At 37.7% G+C, this 25,766-nt stretch overlaps 1 protein-coding gene across 5 annotated transcripts in view; it reads left to right on the plus strand.

The window, feature by feature from the left end:
* LOC114652120 (phosphatidylinositol 4-phosphate 5-kinase type-1 beta-like) overlaps positions 1-25,766 on the plus strand; it is a 181,504-nt gene that overhangs the window by 142,603 nt on the left and 13,135 nt on the right. For all 5 annotated transcript variants that reach the window (XM_028802324.2, XM_051927787.1, XM_028802325.2 and 2 more), the window contains 5 exons: positions 64-112; positions 6,266-6,350; positions 8,359-8,514; positions 10,004-10,148; positions 19,438-19,555. In XM_028802324.2, the coding sequence (XP_028658157.1) occupies positions 64-112; positions 6,266-6,350; positions 8,359-8,514; positions 10,004-10,148; positions 19,438-19,555 (553 nt within the window). The remainder of the gene's footprint in view (positions 1-63; positions 113-6,265; positions 6,351-8,358; positions 8,515-10,003; positions 10,149-19,437; positions 19,556-25,766) is intronic.

The raw sequence follows: 25,766 nt of genomic DNA on the forward strand, positions 1-25,766 counted from the left end.
TAAATTTATTATTTTTATTCTTACAACAAATAAACATGAAACGTGTTTTTTTTTCCCTTGAAGGTTCATCAAGAAGCTGGAACACTCCTGGAAAGCACTAGTATATGATGGTGTAAGTTTTATTAATCTCTCAAAAGCAAAAGTAAAAGCCTTTGGAATATATGTCAACCTTGTGTAGAAGGTTCTCATTAGATGGACTAGCAGTGGACGGCAGGCAGTGTGTTGTAGTGGTTAGGACTTTGGACTTCAAACCCTGAGGTTGTGGGTCAAATCCCACTACTGACACTGTGTGACCATGAGCAAGTCATGTCACCCGCTTGTGCTCCAATTGGAAAAATAAAAGCAATGTAACCAATTATATCTCAAATGTTGCAAGGGCACCATGCTGTTTACAGTTATGATTTCCGTACTGTGGCATACATTGTTATGAAATATTGTTTGGTAAATTGGACCCCAAATATGTGGGAACCAAAAGCTTGATGGATTATAGCAGGATAGGAAGTAAGATTTTTATCCCCATTTTGCTGTATACAAGCATGATGGAAGAGCAGCAAGCATCTGTGGTTAGTGTGTTTCCAGCTTGCTGTGTTGTCATTTTTGGGCATAATAATGGACCAGATCATTGTATAAACTAAAACACATACAGGTATTTGTTTATGACAGTAAATTAATTAGTATGGGTCAAATGAAGAAACTGTAAACAATACAACATTTCATTGTATGTAACAATTATGTTGTAATTATTGTACACATTGTTCTTTTTCACAGTAAATCTGATTTGATCTTTTAGAAGTGTTTAGTAGTTTATAAATGATGATTTGAGAAAGAGAGAAAAAAGACTAAAATTAAATGCTTATTTTATTTATCAGGTGTACAAGATAATTGACATGTAAAATTGAATTGGGGAAAATCTGCATCTGACTCTAGTGAACTCAAAAAATTTATATAAGCAATCCATCCATCCATCCTCTTCCACTTATCCGAGGTCGGGTCGCGGGGGCAGCAGCTTGAGCAGAGATGCCCAGACTTCCCTCTCCCCGGCCACTTCTTCTAGCTCTTCCGGGAGAATCCCAAGGCGTTCCCAGGCCAGCCGAGAGACATAGTCCCTCCAGTGTGTCCTGGGTCTTCCCCGGGGTCTCCGGTTAGACGTGCCCGGAACACCTCACCAGGGAGGCGTCCAGGAGGCATCCTGATCAGATGCCCGAGCCACCTCATCTGACTCCTCTCGATGCGGAGGAGCAGCGGCTCTACTCTGAGCCTCTCCCGGATGACTGAGCTTCTCACCCTATCTTTAAGGGAAAGCCCAGACACCCTGCGGAGGAAACTCATTTCAGTCGCTTGTATTCGCGATCTCGTTCTTTCGATCACTACCCATAGCTCATGACCATAGGTGAGGGTAGGAACATAGATCAACTGGTAAATTGAGAGCTTCGCCTTGTGGCTCAGCTCCTTTTTCACCACGACAGACCGATGCAGAGCCCGCATTACTGCGGATGCCACAGCGATCCACCTGTCGATCTCGCACTCCATTCTTCCCTCACTCATGAACAAGACCCCGAGATACTTGAACTCCTCCACTTGGGGCAGGATCTTGCTCCCAACCCTGAGAGGGCACTCCACCCTTTTCCGGCTGAGGACCATGGTTTCGGATTTGGAGGTGCTGATTCCCATCCCAGCCGCTTCACACTCGGCTGTGAACCAATCCAGACAGAGCTGAAGATCACGGCCTGATGAAGCAAACAGGACAACATCATCTGCAAAAAGCAGTGATCCAATCCTGAGTCCACCAAACCGGACCCCCTCAACACCCTGGCTGCGCCTAGAAATTCTGTCCATAAAAGTTATGAACAGAATCTGTGATAAAGGGCACCTCTGGCGGAGTCCAACTCTCACTGGAAACTGGTTCGACTTACTGCCGGCAATGCGGACCAAGCTCTGGCACCGATCGTACAGGGACCGAACCGCCCTTATCACGGGGTCTGGTACCCTATACTCTCGGAGTATCCCCCACAGGATTTCCCGAGGGACATGGTCGAATGCCTTTTCCAAGTCCACAAAACACATGTAGACTGGTTGGGCAAACTCCCATGCACCCTCCAGGACCCTGCTAAGGGTGTAGAGCTGGTCCACTGTTCTGCGACCAGGACGAAAACCACACTGTTCCTCCTAAATCCGAGGCTCGACTATCTGACGAACCCTCCTCTCCAGGACCCCCGAATAGACTTTTCCAGGGAGGCTGAGGAGTGTGATCCCTCTGTAGTTGGAACACACCCTCCGGTCCCCTTTCTTAAAGAGGGGGACCACCACCCCGGTCTGCCAATCCAGAGGCACTGTCCCTGATGTCCATGCGATTTTGCAGAGGCGTGTCAACCAAGACAGTCCTACAACATCCAGAGCCTTGAGGAACTCCGGGTGTATCTCATCCACCCCCGGGGCCCTGCCACCAAGGAGTTTTTTGACCACCTCAGTGACCTCAGTCCCAGAGATGGGGGAGCCCACCTCTGAGTCCCCAGGCTCTGCTTCCTCATTGGAAGGCATGTTAGTGGGATTGAGGAGGTCTTTGAAGTACTCCCCCCACCGACCCACAACGTCCCGAGTCGAGGTCAGAAGCGCACCATCCCCACCATATACAGTGTTGACACTGCACTGCTTCCCCTTCCTGAGACGCCGGATGGTGGACCAGAATCTCCTCGAAGCCGTCCGAAAGTCGTTCTCCATGGCCTCCCCAAACTCCTCCCATGCCCGAGTTTTTGCCTCAGCAACCACCAAAGCCGCATTCCACTTGGCCTGCCAGTACCTATCAGCTGCCTCCAGAGTCCCACAGGACAAAAGGGTCCTGTAGGACTCCTTCTTCAGCTTGACGGCATCCCTCGCTGCCGGTGTCCACCAACGGGTTCGGGGATTGCCACCACGACAGGCACCGACCACCTTACGGCCACAGCTCCGGTCAGCTGCCTCAACAATAGAGGCACGGAACATGGCCCATTCGGACTCAATGTCCCCCACCTCCCTCGGGATGTGGTCGAAGTTCTGCCGGAGGTGGGAGTTGAAGCTATTTCTGACGGGGCTCTGCCAGACGTTCCCAGCAGACCCTCACAACACGTTTGGGCCTACCAGGCCTGACCGGCATCCTCCCCCACCATCGGAGCCAACTCACCACCAGGTGGTGATCAGTTGACAGCTCCGCCCCTCTCTTCACCCGAGTGTCCAAGACATGTGGCCGCAAGTCTGACGACATGACCACAAAGTCGATCATCGACCTGAGGCCTACGGTGTCCTGGTGCCAAGTGCACATATGAACACCCCTATGCTTGAACATGGTGTTTGTTATGGACAATCCGTGACGAGCACAGAAGTCCAATAACAAAACACCACTCGGGTTCAGATTGGGGGGGGCCATTCCTCCCAATCACACCCTTCCAGGTCTCACTGTCATTGCCCACGTGAGCATTGAAGTCTCCCAGCAGAACGAGGGAGTCCCCAGAAGGTATGCCCTCTAGCACCCCCTCCAGGGACTCCAAAAAGGGTGGGTACTCTAAACTGCTGTTCGGTGCATACGCACAAACAACAGTTAGGACCCGTTCCCCCACCCAAAGGTGGAGGGAGGCTACCCTCTCGTCCACCGAGGTAAACCCCAATGAACAGGCTCCAAGTCGGGGGGCAATAAGTATACCCACACCCGCTCGGCACCTCTCACCGGGGGCAACTCCAGAGTGGTAGAGAGTCCAGTCCCTCTCAAGGAGATTGGTTCCAGAGTCCAAGCTGTGCGTCGAGGTGAGTCCGACTATATCTAGCCGGAACCTCTCAACCTCGCGCACCAGCTCAGGCTCCTTCCCCTTCAGAGAGGTGACATTCCACGTCCCAAGAGCCAGCTTCTGTAGCCGAGTATCGGACTGCCAAGGTCCCCGCCTTCGGCCACCACCCAACTCACACTGCACCCGACCTCCTTGGCCCCTCCCATAGGTGGTGAGCCCATGGGAAGGGGGACCCACGTTGACTCTTCGGGCTGTGCCCGGCCGAACCCCATGGGTGCAGGCCCAGCAACCAGGCGCTCGCCATCGAGCCCCACCTCCAGGCCTGGCTCCAGAGGGGGGCCCCGGTGACCCGCGTCCAGACGAGGGAAAACGCCGTCCAAAGTTTTTAGTCATCATAGGAGGTTTGAACCGCTCTTTGTCTCATCCCTCACCTAAGACCAGTTTGCCTTGGGTGGCCCTACCAGGGGCATAAAGCCCCGGACAACAGAGCTCCTAGGATCACTGGGACACGCAAACCCCTCCACTACGATAAGGTAGCAGTTAAAGGAGGGGTATATAAGAAATGAGTTTGAGTATTTTGCTATTGTTTGTATATTTTGGTTAGCAGTGAAAACAGATTTAGGCCAACTATAGTTAACATATTGTAGATCTGTTTAATTACAGTATACAGATCATAGAAGCATGTTATCATTAAAATAAATATCTAGAAACTTCCAAAAATGAGTTTTGATATCAACCTGTGAAGGGTTCCATTCCTAAGTATCTCAGGCTCCAACAACCATGCTTTATAGGGGACTCATATTCTGCCTGCTGCTAATTACCTCTGCAAATTTTAGGGATGGTTAAGCAACTGGCCTTTTCTTTTTAGTACCATTATTGAAGGAACAGAAATAATAGAATACATAACCACATTTTCTGAGGTGGGTTGGCACCGTGCCCGGGATTGGTTCCTGCCTTGTGCCCTGTGTTGGCTGGGATTGGCTCCAGCAGACCCCCGTGACCCTGGGTTCGGATTCAGCGGGTTGGAAAATGGATGGATGGATAACCACATTTTGTATATAATTCATTGTTGTTGGGTTATGACAAAGACACTAGACAGAAAACATGACCCAGAAAAGAATAGCAAGATAGAACTATAATTGACTGAAAAAAACAAAAGTACTTGCCTCATATTGGTGGAGATTTATCATGCTTATTCATAAAAAGTTCTGGACAAACGTGCAATACACAAATGAGTCAAAAGTGGAACCTTTTGGCTGGCTTGTGCCGAGATATGTCCAAAGAAGAGCTAGTGTATTCCACTGTAAAAATTTAATTCTATTTGTTAAAAAAAGTGGTTGTACTGTCACGCCTTGAAATGGTATGATACTGAGTTCACCAAAAATTCAGCAGTGGATTCCTTGGGTGAAACTACAGTTATCTATCAAACAGCAGCAGCCTTTAGTGTAGCTGTGTCTTGCTGTAAGATAGGGATGTAAAAATGCTTAAAGAAAAATAAACTTGGAGTTTTGGAATAGCCTAACCAAGTTTCTAGCCAGAAATATTTGTTCAAAACTAACAAATGTTACTGAAATTAAAAAAAATTATACAAGGAAGAATTTCTCCATGATGCTGTGAGAAATTGTTTGGTAAGTACAGGAAAAGACGGACTGCAGTTGTATCTGCTGATAGTGGCACAAGCAGTTTTTGATTCTATTGGTGAAAGCGTTTTTTCAAATTCATTTTTGAATTGTTCTTTCCATTAGTTAAAGTTCTCATTAAGAGCTCCTTTATTCGAACCTTTTTCTTTTTTTTTCTTTTTGTAAAACTTGAATTATATGTATGGAGTGTTATTTGATTTTAATAAATTCAATAAAATTTAAAAAATGTATCTATTATTGGGCATTGTCTTGAAAATATAAAACCAGTCACTGTGAAAAAACGTGCCTTAATGCAGAAAGTCAAATGGGACAAATACTTTTTTTACAGCACAGTATATGTCTTGAAGAAACGAGGAAGTTCATTTGTCTGAAACCAGTTGAAAGTGTACAGTTGTAGGCAACTGCCATTTAAAAGTAAAAGGAGAACTGTAATTAATATTTTAACCATCTGGACAAGTCATTTATCTCTAAGTTCTCAGGGTGGGACGGTGTTTATCATGGTACTGGAGAGTGGTGACCATTCAAATAAGAATGTACTCTGTACCTGCTCAAATAGTATTACTGCTATGACTATTTTTGAAAATCTGGAATGCTTTAACATGAATTTGACTGTGATACCTTGTGTTTCATCCTCCTAAAGTATTTCGTATAAAGTTTTTAATAGAACAGGTCCCTATGTTTTTCACATCTTTCACAGTACATGTGTAGATATTTATTTCTCCATATTAAATAAGAAACATGAAGCATTTTTTTCTCTAGTTTCTAAAAAGTGTACCTTTTCACTTATAGTACAGGGAATTATTCTTAAAAATATTTAACAAAGTGTCCAGTGAATCAGCTCTAAAGTTTGTATTTTATTCTCTTCTGTAGGACTCCGTGTCAGTACATAGACCAAGTTTCTACTCGGACAGATTCCTAAAGTTCATGAGCACCCGCGTTTTCAAGAAGATTCAGCGTAAGTCATGTCTGGTACAATGACATATTATTAAGCTTGTCCATCGCTCTACTTTTTTTTCTTTGGATTAATTAGTCTGCAATTATATAAATCTATCAAAAAATATATTTGTTTGATTAACTTTTTTGAAGTCCAAATTATTCAAAACCCCATAGAATAAAGTCAAGATCTCATTACTTCATTTTCTATTCATTTGTCTTTAAGAAGATTAAATTCAGAACAGGCTGAGCAAGTCTAACAAGACATCCCTATTATTAGCAAGAGCACCACCTCATCCTGAGTAGTTTACAGAGGCTTCCAGGATAGTTGATAGATTTAACATTTCTATTGTGATGAATATCTGTCCTTGGAACATCTCCTAGTACAACTCCAAAATAGCCAGCGACCATTCTCATTAGAGTCCCAAGCATCTGCTTCTTTGTCACCTGCAGAAGGCAGACTACGCTTTTTCAAGAGAGGACCATGGCCTCACATTTTGAGATGATGGTTCTTTTTTCCACTTAACACAAGGCAGCAAATCTAGACCAGTTTGCACTGAGGAGACAAAAAGTACCAGGTTACCAGCAAAGAGCAGAGATACAACTCACACACATTCAAATGAGATTTGCTTAAGCCACAGCTAGTCTTTGATGTTTTCCTTTCTATTAAATCACTGAAAGTCGAGAAAACATGATGGACAATTTTTGATTTCAAATGTCTACATTTTATTGATTCTACTTAACACAGAGATTGTAAATACAACTGTTGATTGTATTTCAGATATTTAAAGCTGATTATTTAAAATATGTATTACTACAGCCGTACAACCTTATATTCTTACAGCACTTTCCAGAACATTTCCAGAGGTACATTGTCATATGTTTTCACCAGGTCCATAAAGCACATGTAGACATAGGTGACAAGTTTTCACAACTCCTTACATACACATCTGTGCTATCGCTAAGAGTTGATGTAGAGTTTCCCAACCAGGTCGGAATCTGAATTGCTATTTCTGAATCTTATATTTGAATGTTGATGATGTCTTTTTTGGAAAATGTGAACATCTATTCTAGTCTGCCAAATTATCATGCAATTAACCAAGATGCAGAAACAATATACATATAGCATATCCTTATATAAAGTGACACAAGATCAGTCATTTGGCCCAAATATTCTTGAACCAGATACAGTTAACAGCAACCTTGTGTCCATGCTTCTCTCTAAAAGATTAACCTTGAGTATTACAGAAATCAAAAACCAATTTACCATTACTTAGCAATGTACTGTATATCATGAGCAGTGTAAACCAAAGAAAGGTCATGCCACACCTGCTAAAATTTGCTAACTATGCTGCTTACTTTTTTGTTTTCATTAGGTGTGAAATCTTTTTAACTACATGAAAAAGAACTGATATATTTCTGTTTTAGTTAATACTATTGTCATAGTAACCTTTCATGGGACGAAAGAGGTGGTTTTTGAAGAACAAAACAATTTTAGATGAGCTACTTTGCCTGAATATCATTGCTTCAAAATATGTCAGTGGGTTTTATACAAGGATCACAAATGCACAATTGGAAAATTACAATACATTTTAAAGGCATGTGTGTGGCAGAACTAATGTTAAAGGTGTGATGGTTTTACCCAAAATAACTAAAAGAGGACATTAAGATATGCCTATTTAACAAGGAGTGTATGTGAAATGTACTTTATGTATTTTGACAAGAGGATATCAAACTGCTCTTGTGTGTTTTCACAAAAAGTGTTTCTTAAGAACCAGCATGCAGTTCATTAGAACCAAACATAGAATTTCGTGACCATTATACCATTCCCTAGGAGTCTGGCAAGCAATATAGTTTAGGTGTAATTCATAATGCTATGATAGTACAACTGAGATACAAACGTGAAGGGACGTCCTCCATCTTATATGACTAAATACCATTAGAGATATAGGCAAATATGTAATGATGAATTAAAAATTATAGCATTGTTATTCCCTTTTTAATAAACCTAAATATTTTATTGTGTAAAGCTATTAGGAGTTCCCCCTCAAGAAGAGTCCGCAATTCCATCCCAGCACTGACTTCCTCCTCACAGGAAGTGCTGTCATCCCATACTGAGAACCGTGCAGAAGACAGAACAGAGAGACTTACTGGAACAAGAAGTCTTGCAAGCTTGGATGGGAAAGGTACATTTAAAAAGTTCTAAGTAGCATCAGTGTCTCAGAGAGCTTTGGTTCTGTTATATTCCTTATTCTGTTCTAATTTAGCTATTGGTATGGTTACTAAAGAAGTAAACAGTCATATTAGTGTCAAGTAAGTATAATCAGAAGAAATGCAGATTTTTCCTTTGAAAGTATCTATCTATCTATCTATCTATCTATCTATCTATCTATCTATCTATCTATCTATCTATCTATCTATCTGAAAGTCTTTATATGTGCAATTACTATGAAAATTCTAAATTACAAAAATGCATATTTTGAGTTACCCATTTTTTTCCCCCGACACTTTTATACTTTTACAGTCATAGTATTGTAATGTACATGGTATGAAAAAAAAAGTGTAAAGCGTAAATAGTGTGTAAGTTAACAATAAAATATATGAATGATGTAAAGTTATGACAAACAAATCGGGTGTTTTTCATTAAATAAGATACCACAGGCCTCCTCACAGTGTAATGTAATTTAGATAGTTTTTTTAAATTATGGTACTTATATCAGAACTGATTTCAAAGAATATTGGCTAAAAAGCTGATTATATTTACATTTTTAAAAGAACTCAAAAATGCAAAAAAAGACTTGAACACAAAAAACAAATGATGCGTTTTGTCAAAAAATAACTGAGTAGTGCTTAGACATCTGAACCTTGTGTTACTGACTGGTTGATCAGCATACCTTAACAGATACAGCAGCTCATTCACATTAGCTAAAATTGCAGATCTCTCTTAAGGATTTTTTTTGCTTTGTCCCCCATTTTTGATATGTTGAATGTATAAAATATGAGCACTGAGACCATTTGTATAACAAGTACCAAGACAATAGCAGTGTAGCATGCATACACACACAAAATGTAGTTATGCCCCAAACAGGGTGTCTTTATTTCAAACCAGCAAGGCTGCAAACATGACACACCTACTGTTCCTTCCTGTTGTTTGGGCCACAGGAAACGCCTACTAAAATAACAAATACAAGTAGGGAACATTGCAGGATTATTCTGCATGATATTTTCTCCATTCATTCCACTCTTAACAGGGATGGTACCTGCAATAATTATTACTTTCTCTCTGTGTCTTTTTCCTCCATGCTGCTCCACTACATAGATGGTGTTACTCCCACATTGGCTCTTACTTATGCTTTACGTTTTTCAATCTCCACACACTTTACCTTGTTTTCCTCAAGGCTTTCAGAGGAATGTTCACCATCTCTGTCACTCCAGGCTCTAGCCCTCTAGGCCATCCTCTCCCTGCTACATTTGCATATAAATTTTTTCCTATTTCATCACAAAATAATTGCAACTCTTCATAAAGCATACCATGTTTTCCTTCATTTATTCAACTTGAAAATATTCTAAACTATACTTTAATAGCTGTTAGTCTTTATGTAAGCAAACAAAGCATACAGTACTTTGTTTATAATGTGTAAACATTTTTTTGTTGTTGTTGTTGTTTGGTCATAGTGTTTGGATCACTGCAGCAGCCAGACCTGGTGCCAAATGCTCCATCTCTTTTTGAAGCATCATCCTTAGCTACTACTATCTCATCTACTTCACTGTACACAAATGAACGCTACCTGATGAATGACACTGGAGATGTTGAATGCAGGTACATTTAATCAATTTGTTGTGCTTTTAAAGAAGAATATCAAATCATATTTCATAAATGTATTCATTTGATAATAGGTTTTTCAGTAATCCTCCAATAGACATTTTTTTTCCTTTTGCTAGCATTAGCAAATTTTGCTACAAATATAAATTACAGAAATTAAGCTATGTTCTAGTAAGTAGTAAAGTATAATTACAGGTTGCCTGTTTAAAAAATTTTTTTCCAAGTATTTAAAGTGATGCTTTAATTTTTTTCCATGTATTTAAAGTGTTGCTTTTAACAACTATTGCATGTTCTTGCTAATAGATTAAAGGCAAAGTTGCCGCCCATATGGAAAGTGCCATTTAGACAAACATTTAATACACATTTGGTATACAGTAAATATTATCTTTGTTTATGATTTGGAATGTTTATGGTTGATTAAAGTTGAAACACATTTACCAATTCCATTGTAAAGTATATACATTTAAGCATCAAAGACAAGTTTTTTGTCTTTGGAGTTTTTAAATTATTTTTATTTATTTATCCTACAATGTATTGATTTGTCTGTCTCTTGCATATTATGTTTCATATCCACAATGTTATTCGTACAGTACCATTGCTGCAAGATTAAAGTTAGATTCACTTGGGCTTAAATGGTCTTTGGGGGAAAAAAAAGACTTTTTTGCACAATCTTGCATATTAACTAACTAACTATTTCCCAAAAACAGTTATTCTTTTAACAAGAATAACTGTAAATCTTGAAACTTGTGAGGTGGGCTGGAAATAAGTGGATGTTTCTGTTTTATATTTAAAAACTTGTGCAGTGTTCTGATCCTGTCCATTAAGAAGAGTGTCCATGAAATAATACACTGGGCTGCAAAAGCAAGCTAATTTTATCTGAAATGTATAAGAAAGCAAGCAAATGATATTGATTACTATTTGAAGCTAATATGCTGTACCTCTTTTATTGTTTATACTTAGTCTAAAATTATTCTGTTTATTCCTCTTTTAGTTGACTAAAGGGCAAGTCACATTAGACAACTTTTCCAGCAATCTTCAGTCATAGCCTTCATTTACATAATCTTAGGGAGTTGGTGGCAGTTGACAGTGCATTCTTATAAAGGTCAATCGCATAGTCTGACATACTTTGCGACTCGTACAGACAAAATCAGGAACACGGGTCCATTGAACATCCCAAACAAATGAGAGACTCGTCTGTCTGATGTCTCGTGTTTTATGTAGCACAGCAGAATGAAAAAAAAGTCAGAGATTGTGGTGGAACTTACTGAACCTGTTAACACTGTTGGCTGTCAGAAAACAGACAAGCAAGATTGTAATGGAAAGTTGGCAAGTAAGCACTAAATTTGATATGCCCAATGATTTTCAGTTGTATAAACTGACGTGGTCCAGCAATGTGATCAGCAACTTTATTTGGTAAGTGTGACATATACCCCTCAACTAGAAGTCGTGTAGTGTGACATTGACTTTAGATAAAGGTGTTGGCTTGAAGTTTGATAAATGTCTTGTATTGTGTTTACATTCATAAGCTGATGACTTTTTATGGTAGTTGCCAGAAGAGCTTTAAAATCGAGACTTTTATTACATATTTTATTTATACTCATTCTGATAATAATAATATGTTTGGTAATGCATAGTACACCTTTCTGTTTTATTCTGGATTCAAAATACTATCAAAACTTAAAGCTGAGCATCAGGAAATTAATGTAATAATTACTCATAATTATCAATATTGAATGATAAAGAAAATTATATCATGGTAACATTTTTGACCATTTCGTCCAGCCATACTTTTATACTGTTGCATTAATGACGTCACAGTCAGCAACTTTTCCAGCTACTTTTTTGTCGTATGATAACAACAACAACCATTATCATCAAATTAAAGGCTCCACAGGAACTCAAAATAATGGTGCCAACTTAAAAAAAAAAATTGCATAATAACAAAGTTATAACATGAAAAAATAATACCTATGTCAAAATCAAATTAAATAAAAATAATTAAATATTTGAATTGAGAATGAATTAGAACCGTAGAATATAAAGAGAAACTATAATGAAATCCAAAAATAAAGCCCCATGAAATCACAGCATAATATATTTAGCTTTTCTAATTTATATTACCGTATATGTTTCTTGATCCAGAATTAAATCAGCATGGTTACAGTATGGATATTGCAAAATCAGTTACCATGGTCTGTTGAATTTCTAAAGCTAGAGAACAATAGGTGTTCTGAGACATTCACCTGTTTATGTGTGTAATAGAATATTTTGTATGCAAGAATTTTGTCATAGAAGAATACCTCTCAAAGATGACCCAGACTTTGATATTGACAGCAAAAGAAAATAACTATGAAGTGTAAAGCAATGGAGAATCAAAGAGTTGTGGTGCATCAAATACTCTTAACAAACACTGTAGGGTTTTCTTATGAGTCACCTGAAACTATCTATTATTACATAGAAGACCTCATTCTTGGAATGGTAGAAATTTAGGAATCATTTTGTTACTTGGGATGTAACTTGGATGCATTACTATTACCCTAACCCAAAGCAACTCTTGAAGCACCAGAATCATGATGATTCTCAAGTATCAAAACAAAAAGGCGAAATCCAGTACTAGTGATATCATATGCACATTTTTAAGCTGTTGGGGTTGTAGTCCACACTGATTAAATGCTTCAAAAGGCTCCATGACTGGGCATTATTAGACTGGTATAAATCAAGGTAAAGGAGGTAAAGAAAACCTGTGACCCCTTTTGCATCATGACAGTGTCCCACTTACACTGCATGGTTTGCAAAAGCTGCTCTGCAAAACTGAAAACAAGAATAGGTGCCACATCTACCTATTTTCCAAATAATAGTCAAAGCAATGAAAGCACTATATGGCCCTATTTGAATACCATTTGTTCCCCAGTCTGAAGAACTACCTCTTTGGCACTGCTGTTCTCCAGATGACTCTTCCATTCATTGGGATCCATGATCATATGACTGGAAGAGGCAAGGCTGTTGGTTTTAATGTCACAGGGCAGTATCTGCACTTCGGTACTTCTGATTTGTTTACTGGACTAGTCGTTTTGAGACAACATCCAGTCTCCCCTGAAAAGACAGAAGAAAATACTTTGAGATATCTTACAGTGTGTATGTGTGTATAAATACAAAATTTAATTGTCTTTTTAGATATTAAAAGTATCAGTCTTTTATATATGTAAAAACTTTATTCTGTATAATCCTTATATTTTGATAGTTGCATTCTTAAAATACTTGCAACCTTTCCATTATTTTCTGCTGTCACTGGACTGTCTGTGAGCTTTCCTTATAAATGATTTCAACTGTACTGTATACATGTACTAGTCTAGTGAATAAATTAATCATCTATGTGGTTTGCGGTTTGTGGATTCCATTTTCAGAAAAGTAAAGCTATGAGATATTAGGAAATTTTCTTATTAGAAGCACTGATTTCACAGAGGGGATACACAGATTTTGTAGCTAAAGGAAATATACTTCAAGTCTGCATACTAATGAAGTGGAAAATTAGTCATTAAAATATCTGTGTGGTGACCATAAAAAAAAATTACAATAACAGGACAGATACTAATGCTTTAAGAAAAAATATATTTTATATAGAAACTTTCATGATGAACACCATTTTGAAATTTAACAAATTTAACTTTCATATGTGCAGTTGCTTTAAAAGAAGGGCTTGCTGCTACAGCTGGAACATTGGAGGGCAAAGTGACTTGCCCAAGGCCAAACATGGAGGAATTAGGGTTAAATATGAAACTGTAATCTTGAGGGTTCTAACTCTTAGCCAGTAAACCACTATCTAAGACAATATTAATGTTCATAATTAAATATTTAGATATTTTATGAGGTGTGTAAGGTCATGAGGGGTGTGAGTAGTTGACTGTGGGTTTACCAGAGAAACACACTGCAGCCAATGTTACACCTATGAAGCATTTTTAAAAACAGAGTTTAAAATCAGGCATAATAATACATGGTGCAGAAGTCATTTTGTAAAATTAGGAAATATATTAAAATGACTTTATGATGAGTGATCTAGGCAAAATATTGAGCAAAGTGTACACTAACAGAGCACTTCAATACGTTTTTAAAAACGTGCTGGACACTCTTAATTGTCAAGTAGTTGTGAAGTCTCTTAATTTCTCTGAAGTTATTTACATATATTTTAAAGCTTCATCTGTGTGGTTTCCTATACTTGGCAGTATTGTTTTTATTGTCAAATAAATCAGTTTTTGTATTTTAGTTATATTCATAGATAGTAATTTACATTTTAAGGTAATTAATGCAGAACAATAAAATCAGTTGAGCAGCACAGGCTCATGAAGAGAGAAAATAAAGTGTCACAGCTCAATGAAAATCTAATTTTTGTCATCTACTGCTTAATAGGTCTTCAACCGGAGGTCTTCATTTACAGTTTAAAAATAAAAAACACTACACAGGCACATGAGCTAACAAAGCTTCCCATTATGTACACCCCTTCTACAAATTGAAAGTTATAAAGCTTAGAAGTGAACAAATAAAGAGACCATGAATAGCAACTCTGTACCCTCTACCTCTACAGAACAAATAAGACCGTTTTCCCTTACAGACAGGAATAAGGTACAATATGGCAACCAGTACAGGCTCTTTATAAAGTGAGGTTAGAGACACATTACTGGTAACAATTAAGTTTAGGTGCTACAAAAATGCACTGATTACTTATTTCTTCTTATGTAACAAGACCTTAACAAAGGCTTATTTGGTCTTAATAATAATCACAAAACCTGTGCAGTCTGGCATATTGACATGATGGTAAATTTACTTTTTAAAATGAAGGATTTACAGGTCTTATAGTAAATATGTAAAATCATAAGAAATATGAGTTAAGTTACTTCAGGCCACTCCAAAATGAAAGATGAATAAACACTTTAGTGATGTTTTATAAGTGTTATGAAGACCCAAAGAAGTGCATGGTAAGGTCTTGTTGCATAATATTAAATGAGTTTTATAGATGCATTTTAACAGTACCTAAACTAAAATGTTACCAAATTTCTTTCGTTGACTTAAAATTAATAAATAGATTAGATACATTTTTACCACACTATCCCTGCCTACTTAGTCAATCCTGTCTTCCTGTGGCGATGACTTCTCTGCATGCTCTGATCCAGGTTTCTGACCAGAATACTTGCGTTGTTTCCAGACTACTATCAGTTGCCACAAAGCAAGAAATGGACAGTAGTATTTCCTGTGGTACCAAGCTCTCCCATGGAAATTGGCAGGGCAGTTCAACCTCTTAAGAAAACATTCAAAAGGGAGTTCAAACCAGAACTACATTGTAACATTTTTCATGGCCTGTGGGACACGTGGCGTAACCTGCTGTCATTTCTTGACTATGGTGCTTAAACCACCTGTGTTTAGAATGGAAGGTTGAATTGATAAATGAGAGGACACAATGTTCAAAAAAGCAAGGTCAAATGAGTCAGTAAGTACTGTGTGCTTTTTCTTGAATGTGTATTATAATTAGTTGATTATTAAAATTATAGATGTATTCAGTTTTAAATGTTAAAAAGGAATATCTAATAGGAGCATTTTATTCTATGTTTGGTTCAGTACTTTAATGGCAAAAGAATGTCATCCATTCAAGCAAGTTCAAAATAAACTAAAGAGATTTCGTATGTCTTCCTTTTGATTTAACAACATTCTTAGAATGTTACTCCATGTTCTAGCAATAATAAAATGCATGAAGGTTAAAACTTGAGCAAATTGTCTTCTTTTTGAAAGATGTGGAATAGCTATTGTGCTATGGATGGCATGAATACAGAAGCAGCCAGAATAAATGTTTGATTATAAGCAGTGCTGTACTAAATTATAAGTGAAATTTTAAATAGTAGAAGTCGGTCCCCAGCTAACCCTGCCTTCTCATAGGAAAATGGTGTTGTTTTCTTTTAAATTATTTTTGAAGATGCAATGTTTATATCTTATATGAACTGTTTTCTTAAAGGAAGTCAAAAGAAAAAATTTCGCCTTGGCAGTGTAATCGTCAGTTATCCAAGGCCAATATGTTTCATTCAGTATCAGTGTTCATTCTGCATTTTTTCACATACATTTAAATGATAAGATGTGTGTGCTTATTTGCCAAGGTCCCCAACAGTTGTGGGTGGCTCAGGGCTTTATAACGAAAATGCCAATGATTAGTGACATGGCTAGCTCTTCTTATCAAAGGACTCCTGCAAAACAGATGGTAATTTGAAATGTATTTAAAAATATTATGAAGGGACAGTAAACAGGTTTACCGTCCCTCCACAAACGTTTTTCATTGTTTGTTCTGATAAATGTAAGAGGCCAAACACAGGATACACATCAAAGTTGGCAGACCTGATAAAGAGTACTGAAAAGCTGTATCAATAGGTTGAGGAATGTTAAGTGATGTCTTTTGGAATGGGCTTCAGTCTAGGAACAAGTAGTAGTTTTCTTTTTAGGAATTATGCTGTAGCTGGCAAGGACTGTGTGTCAAAGTTCTGCAACCAAATATGCAGATGTATAACTAGGGCCATCCTAGAGATATACCCTGCTTTAAAGTTAAGAACTTCATAGCAGTGACCTGGAGGTACTGGAATACTCCAGTTCTTAGACTCTTGATATTTATTTGGAGAGAAGAGCTTCATAGAATGAAGTTGTTGTCCAGAAACTCTTTAGGAAGAGTTGCATTGTTAAGGGGCATTGTTACTATCTGTGACAAAACTGCAAAATGATGAACGAAGCTAGCGAGGAATGTAACATGCATCAACAAGAGTCAACATGCATATTGGTTAACACATCTTTATTTCATTTAGTGCCCATTTATAGAACGTTCTGTTACGTAGATGTAAACAATGTCATAATTGGATCATAATTGAAGAGGAGGGTAAATGTGCACCCTAGAGTTTATCATATATAATAAAGACTGATTTAGACAAGGAATTGAATTAGAAAAACATATTTCAAGGACTAAGAATAAAGGTGAGAAGGCTTTTGAAAGCCATGACAAAAAGGTTGATAATTATATTAAATTCTTATGAAGAAGGATAATGCACTAATTTCAAAGAAGCAGAAATGTTTATTGCACATGGTTAGCAAGAGTAGTATGTTAAGATCGAGGACATATGTGATAGCCAGCATCAAAGAATGTGAAACAGTGACGTAAGCAGCCTAAACTTGTGCTTAATTGCATTGAATTGTAGGTGATTGGCAGGGTCTGGAGATTATTTATTGATTTAGATGTTAACCTTTGAATATCTATGGGTCATTATCAGTTTCCATAATCCTAATATATACAGTCTGTGTGTATGTCCCTTGTATAAATCCACATCATTTGATCAAGACAAGACTGTAGACTGTGTCCCAACCCAGAATTTTGACTCTGGGGGTAGTTTTGTTTTTTTTTTTTTTTTCCTTGTTTAATTAGAAATGAGTACATTAGAGGGTCAGCTCAAGTTGGACGGTTGGGAGACAAAGTCAGAGAGGCGAGATTGCATTGGTTTGGACATGTGCAGAGGAGAGATGCTGAGTATATTGGGAGAAGGATGTAGAGCTGCCAGGAAAAAGGAAAAGAGGAAGGCGTAAGAGGACGTTTATGGATGTGGTGAGAGAGGACGTGCAGGTGAAGGGTGTAACAGAGCAAGATGCAGAGGACAGAAAGATATGGAAGAAGATGATCCGCTGTGGCAACCCCTAACGGGAGCAGCCAAAAGAAGAAGACTACACTTTGAGTGCCACAAGATGGCTAAGGGCAAGTGAAATACCAGATGATAATGAAGTCAGACTACCATACAAAAAAACCAGAGCTTAAAATCACTTACCTATGCAATGCTCAATGCTGCTTCATATATTCTGAAGATTAGGAAAGGTGGAAACACAATCCTAAATATCTAGATATGAAGAATTACAGTAAAGAAATGCAAAGTTCTTATGCCCTGCAGTGTTTAGACTATAAATTTTTTAAAAAAAAAGCCTTTTGGCGTGATGTGGCATTATGCATGTAGCATAACAATCAAAATTGTGTAAAATGTTTTATCTACAGCATAAATACTCCAGGGCTCTGTAAATTTTAATCATCTTTTGTAAGTTAAAGTAGAACTGAAATAGCTTGGTGGAAGAGGTATTGGCATTTCTTCTCCATAGCATGCAGGCCTCATTTTTGATTGTGGGCTATAGGCATGAATGATATTTCTCAACTACTTGTGTGTGATTGTGTTTTGTCCACATCTGGTTTTCTCCTCACATCTGCTGCTGGTGGAATAAAGTCTGTATTGCCATGACACTGTATGCCAAAGCATCATGTTCTCCACAGAAGTATTTTTCTCAGCAATTGATCTGTTTTTCAAGCACAAAAGTGATCTGTATATATGCCAATAATCAAAGTCAAACTTCAAAACTATTAATGTCATATCACTTTATATTATTACATGAACTTCCTAGAATACTAAGAGCTCCGGGTTTACATTTTGGCTTATGTGCAGTGCAGTTTTCTGGCTTCTGTGAGCTACAGTGCTGTGTAACTGCTGATATCATAGTGATTTTAAATATGGTGTAAAACTTTTGTTTAATAGCACATACTAGGCATTTAGCTACTGAAATGGCACTTAACATTGTTAAAACTAGTTTTTAAAAAGGTGCAGAAGGCTGCTTGTTAAGATCAGATTTTACACCAAAGATTCTAAACTACTGGCTTTCACGCCTTCACTGGCACCTTGTGTTGCAGATACCTGATGGAAATCACAGAAAAAAAACACAAAATATTTTTCATGGATTTTTAAATATTTTCATTAAGAATATAAATCATTCCTTAAAACTGTGTGTAGTTCCAAATGCAAGTTAAAATTTTGGAATACTGTTGCCTCTCTAACATGCATGCAGAAATATAACGAATCTTCTTTGCAAGTTTAAGGACATCTAAATAAGGGGATATATTTGAAAATGTGGCCTTTTATTTAGTTCAGGTTTGGAATTGCTTCAATTTGTCATGAAAATAATGTGTTGCTAACTAAGAAATTTGAACCTGTTGATTTGGTCATGGAAACCTGTACATAGCTTTGTTAAATGGATCATGCATCCAGCAGGAAGATTTTAAATATATTTTTTTCTGCATTGAACTTTATATGCATTGATTTATAAAAGTCAGCATGCTTCGATAGTATCATATTGCACATAAATAAATTGACACCATTTGGTCTTCTTTCTTTTGCTTGCATTTTCCTTTGATTAAAACTGTTAATTTCTCAGATTAACCCTGAGTTATTGTTTTTTTCAGAGATATGATAGCCTCAAGTTCCACATTTACCCTGGAGGATAGTGCCATCTGCCTAACATCAGAACAGAGCACGCTGGAAAATGATAAGGATGATGGTTCAGTGTATGATGTGTATTTAGTAAGTAGTCATGGCTCTGCATGTTTAAGAGTATAAGATACCTCTTTAATTTGGCCTTTTAAATTTAGGACAATCCATTACTTATCAAACATCTTTATGTAAAATGTTAGTCAGCACTTCTTGCTAATAAAGCATCTATACTATTCTATAACATAATGACCTGCTTCATTGCACCCTGGGTCATCAGATCCTTTTGGTCACAAACACATCTTAATCAGCTGGACATACAAGTTTAAGTGACTGTGGATACATTGTAATAAAGGTCAATATACACATCAGTCAATAATTCGAAACAAAAAGTTGGCAAAGACATAATCGAAAGCAAGTCACCATCATACTTTTCACTAAATGTCAGATAATAACATGGGGACACTTCTGATCACACTTGTATATTTTTCTTAAGATAACAAAAAAATGTGATTAAAGTCATCATGCATGATAAGAACAATGATCTCTGATATACAAATATATCGGGAAGAACTTAGAGCCAAGGCAATGTGGGAAGGTATATAAGCAGTCGCATATTATAAGAGTCAAGTCACATGCACAGTAACCACCAATACCTCTTCTCCAGACAAATGGATCCCTCTATTCTCATTTTAGTCCAACAACACAGAAACAGCTGTCAAAGCCACAGCTCCCCATGTAGTTTGAACCTACATTGAACATCTGCAAATCTGTAAAGACAATATCCACACCCATACATTTGGAACCCTTGTTGATTATCCAGTGAATGTCTCCTACATGCTATAGTCCCAACCTGATTTAAGACAACCAACACCACACCACTGTGAAATAAATCAAATCAATGAATGACTACTGACATGTTGTACTCATCTCAGTCATTTTATGTGCTTTGAGCTCCCAGTTATGTTGCATATTTAGTCCAGCACATTTGAATCATTAAACTCATTTCATTTGGGATGCCACACAACAGATCCATGGAGGACATGTATACCACAGCTTTATACTATACATTATACAACACAACTTGACAAAACAAGCACTTTAAATGAAAATACTGTTAATTAAAACTCTAATTACAGTACCATAATGTCCTTCAAGTTAGTTTGTATGACCGTTGGACTAAATACCATATTCTTAGCCATTATTTAGGTTCTCCAAACTGGAAGTCATCAGGTTTTCAGACCCAGTGAATGAACATCTAACAGTCTGACTCTGGTTGCCCGAACATTCCATTATTGTCTGTTATCCATTATTCCTTATAGTTGCTACTGAGCATGACACAAACTTCACAATCTGGTGCTGAAAGAAAGCATTATCCACCCATCCCAGGCTTCAAATACTACAGGAACAAACTTGACATCCAGAAAGCAATATCATATCTTTCAATGACATTTTAGAAAACCAATTACTTGTAAAGGGCATTTGTTACTTGTTCTTTTTGGTATATTTTGTATTCTTTACCTCACTAATACCATACTAATTATTATACTTTTAGCCAGGGGGCAATATTACCATACCATATTAGGGAGTTCTGGGTACATGCCAGGGGCCCACGATGGCAAGGGGCATTTTCACCAAACCTCCCACCTGCTCGAAGTATCTGCAAGTTGAAATGATCAAGGGGGACCATAAAATGTCATGCGTCAAAATGTAAACTGAGGAATACCACATTTCTTACCACATGCATTTTTAAAAGTAGGAACATCTCTCTGCTAAGGAGCTAAGTCAGGGTCTGTGAGAATCTTTTATCTTGTATGGACTTTTGCCTATATATTCCTAATGATTGTCATTTTTAATTTTATTTATCTTTGCCTGCTGCACCAGGTTATAAATATATATTGACAATATATGTATATGCAATACATATTTTATCTTATTCTGCTGTGCTAAAATAGAACACAAGATGCTACAAAACTGTTGATGTTCCACCTGGAAAGCCCTGTTTAATATTGATAGAAAAAAACTATCAATCAGCTTTAAAATAACAAATTTTGTCAGTCATAGATGACTCTAGTTACTTTTGGCAGAGTTTTTTTAATGATTCTAGCAGTGATGTAGGTCCACAGATGGTCTATTACCTCGAACTGACTGTTGCTCATGAATTCTTCTGAGGGTCAACAGCTTTCAGAACTTTGGAGTAGAAAGACAGATATGTGAATCCTTTGATTGTTCTTAAAACAGGGTCTCATGATACTTTAGGCTTAGTCCTGGTGTGCTTGAATGAAGAACATGTTCTTGACAGCGCTGAGGCATAATGTAAATTGAACTGTACACTCCCTATAAAATACTCCTATTTGCAGAGATTTATGGCTAGCAATATACGGATAATGTCTTTTTTTTCCCATTTCATTGGCCAAAAAACACACTGGGATTTATGTTTGTGCACCTTTTTATATTTTATCTTTTCACTCACAGCATCTGGTAATGGTTTTGGTACAACACAAAGATGTTATATACTTGCCTTAGAATCATAAATTATCAACCATGACTCAGTGTTTGATTATCAACTTCTGTGGTTTCCAGAGCATCTATATTTTTTTGATTCTTTCTCATTCACAATATTCTTATGGATTTGTGCACTGTTAGGATGATGTTTCGGTATGAACTTGGATCTGTATGACCATGTCTTGACATTTTCCTGAGTGGACTGTCTCCCATTTATGATCTCATTAATTAACATCTTTCTTGGTAATCTCGTAATTGTCTTACTGAAGGAGAAATGCAAGTGCCAGGGGTAAAGATACCTGATAAACAGAATAAGTACTTTACTTAAAGCAACTTAAGGTAGCCTTTATAAATAAAAGGTGTATTTATTTTCTTTTTTTTTTTTAATTTTCTGTTTAGTTAAAACTTAATGTTATGGTAGTTTCCTCTACTATAAAGTACACCAAGCACCTGATGCCTGAACAATGCATACTACTACTTCAAAGAAAATGGACATGAATTTAAATGCTGTACAACAGCTACATTAATAAGTGGAAGAATATATGCGTTTACAGTTATGTTTGTGCATTTGTTTTATTATGAAGGAGGAGTTTATGCATTTATATATACGATTATGATATTTTTCATTAAAAGGTTGGTCAATAAGTGAGGGGGAGAGACAGAAGCTTCACAAACATGAGTTGAATTCCTTGAGTACTTACAGTACTCTCTACAAAGGGTTGGCTCAATCTACCCATGTTTGCATTAGTTTTTGCTTGGTACTACAGTTTTTCTCCGTTATCCCACTAATGTCTGTCTAGATTGTATAAACAGTGACTCTAAACTGGCTAGACATAAATGTATGTGTGTGTCCTGCAATGGAGCAGTCATCCCATCCACGTCCTGTCTTGCAGCCATAAGGCCAGGATATGCAAGTTAGTAAATAGATGACTAGATGGCCAGTACTATGCTGTATTTAGAATAGCACTTTCTCTTGCCAAAGTTTACAGAAAGTGTATGTCAGCAGATGGAGTTGTTATAAACTTGTTCTTTTTGAAATGAGCAGGTGTGGCAGTCACGCCTTGTTTAACAGGTAGTGCTTTGACGCAGAATGTCTTTGAGTTCATCACTAGACTGCATTCTTCATGTGGCTCTTTGCTCTTTTTGTTTGTGTACTGGGAGGATAATTTGCTTTCAATATACAGTACATCTGGGATTAATCTGTTTCATGCAGCATTGAATTACAGAGGTGTAAATAAGTATGTTTCGTCACTTTTCACATCAGTTTATATTCAGATGTTTTCTTCATTTCTTTTTCAACTTTCTTTTTGTCAAAGCCGTATGCATATTTTTCACGCATTCCAAGAGTGTTTTGATAATTAAAATTTTTAAACATCAAGTCTGACTAGATACGTTTCCACACCTTAGGTGTAACTAAGCCTGTGAGACAACATTATGTGAACTTTAGTCTTTTTGTGGTTTAATAAAGATTAATTGCTTGTTATACAGATTGCTTTTAATGTGCCTATTTTTAGAGATTTAATAATATGCCATTTATGTGTGTCACTGTCGTTTTACACACACTCCCTGTGTCTGTGTGTATTTCCCCCAAGTGCTCCATTTTCTCTCTCACATCTCAAGGCAAGTGAGGTTAATTAGCAACCCTAAACTGGTCCATTGCAGGTGGGTGTGTAAGTGAATGTAACAGATTGTCGTCCCCTCCATCGCTGACATCAAAATGTACCTCAATGTTATTCACAAAGTTAGGGGAAAGTTTAAAACAGGTAATTAATTTGCTGTTATTCACAAAGTTAGGGGAAAGTTTAAAACAGGTAATTAATTTGCTTTGTAATGGATTCTTCTATTAATATATATATATATATATATATATATATATATATATATATATTCACGGCATTCGTAGTCTGTGTCACAATCTGATTGTATGGGTGGTTACCTACCAGGTAACGCTTGTGGTTGGCCAGCAACCTGCTAACATCCGCCACGGTGCCCTCAGTTTGTGAGGAGCAGATCATAGAATGGTTGAAATAGTTTACTGTCAAATAAATGCAAAGAGTACACGACACGTGTTTCGCCCTCATTCTGGGCTCATCAGGTGTACACACTCCACTGCACTGCACTCCCTCTCGGGAATCGAACCTCGGACGTCAGCGCCAGAGGCGATGCCCCTAACGTTGCGCCACGGCGTGTGGTTCGTTTATTTGACAGCATGTAGATCGGGGTAATTACATTCACGGCATTCGTAGTCTGTGTCACAATCTCTGGCGCTGACGTCCGAGGTTCGATTCCCGAGAGGGAGTGCAGTGGAGTGTGTACACCTGATGAGCCCAGAATGAGGGCGAAACACGTGTCGTGTACTCTTTGCATTTATTTGACAGTAAACTATTTCAACCATATATATATATATATATACTAGGGGGCTTTGCCCCCTGCTCGATTCGCTCGCCAACTCCCATGTTTGGTTTTCCGGACATACTTTTAAGATTTTTTTTCTTTGAATTGTTGCTATTTCATTAGTTTCACTTTTATTTCACAACTTCTGTAAAAACAATATTTGGAATCTTTCGGGTCCAAAAATGCTGAATCTTTTAAATGAGGTCAGTGAGACATGTGTTTAATGACTGTGTCAGGTTAGAGATAATGAAAACTGGAGTTCAAAAGACCCCACAAAAACGTAGTTCCGAAACACATGCAGAGCAAGATACAGAATATGAAAGCAGCAAAAAAACGAAAGTGTCAAAAAAAAAAAAAAACTAAACTTCGCATTAGCGCAAAAAGAGAGAAATTATTACTCAGAGAAATAACTAAAAGGAGAATAGATATTGAATATATGGACATAGGTGATATGTCAAAAGTATGTAAATATTGTAAGGCTTTGAAGTTTAAGTCAGAGAATTTCAAAAATGTGTTTTACCTCACATGCAAAAAAAATTATTAACTGATGATGATGTAGATCGCTTTGTCTGTGCTGAAATTTCAAACAGAGAAACCTATCCTGAATTAGCTCTAACCTGCTCTGCTGGTGTTTGGCCCTTTTGTTTTGTAACCTCTTTATGACTTTTCAGTTTGTTTTCTACTCTGTCTTTTATCTCTGACCTCGCTTTGTCCTGCTTTTTTTTCAATGACACCTGGTCCGTGGTGATTATTTTCCCTTTTTCGAGTATTAATTTCTGTTTGTTTACGCTACTGCGATCTTTACTTTCTTTTTTTATACTTTCTAATTTTCCTACTTTCATATTCTTTAACTTTCTCCACATTTGAATCGCGCATACGTTTTTTTTTTTGTTTTTTGAGCCTTTCGAATGCTCTGCTTTCATAATCTGCTCTGCATGTGTATAGCACCAACGTTTGTGAACGTCTTTATGAAGTTCTACTTTGTCTGTTACTCTGTCTTTTAATTCTGAGCCCGATTGGATATGCTTTGTTTCAATTCCATTTGTTACGGGCTGATAATTACTTGCCTTATTTTCTGAATTTGCACCTAGATTATTTTTTCTTTTTCCTTTCCAACGCTTTTGAGTCTCTTTTCTCCGCGCTGATTTCTTCTTCGCTTATTCATCAACGTTTCATTTATAACGTATGTCCTTATACGCTTTATATGCGCTGAGCCCCTGGATCTGTATGTGCTCAAATCCTCCACAAGACTGAGTGTTTTGCTGCCCGCGGTCTTATTTAATATTGGTTGTAAGTAGGGCGTGTCTTGCAAGAATCTCATGTTCTACGTCATCGCGAGACGGTCCTGGGTCAATCTCTTGGCACAATGTCTCATGTTTACGGTCCACGCGAGACGCACCGTGGC

Source organism: Erpetoichthys calabaricus, chromosome 5, assembly GCF_900747795.2.
Source record: "Erpetoichthys calabaricus chromosome 5, fErpCal1.3, whole genome shotgun sequence".
Lineage (NCBI taxonomy): Eukaryota > Metazoa > Chordata > Cladistia > Polypteriformes > Polypteridae > Erpetoichthys > Erpetoichthys calabaricus.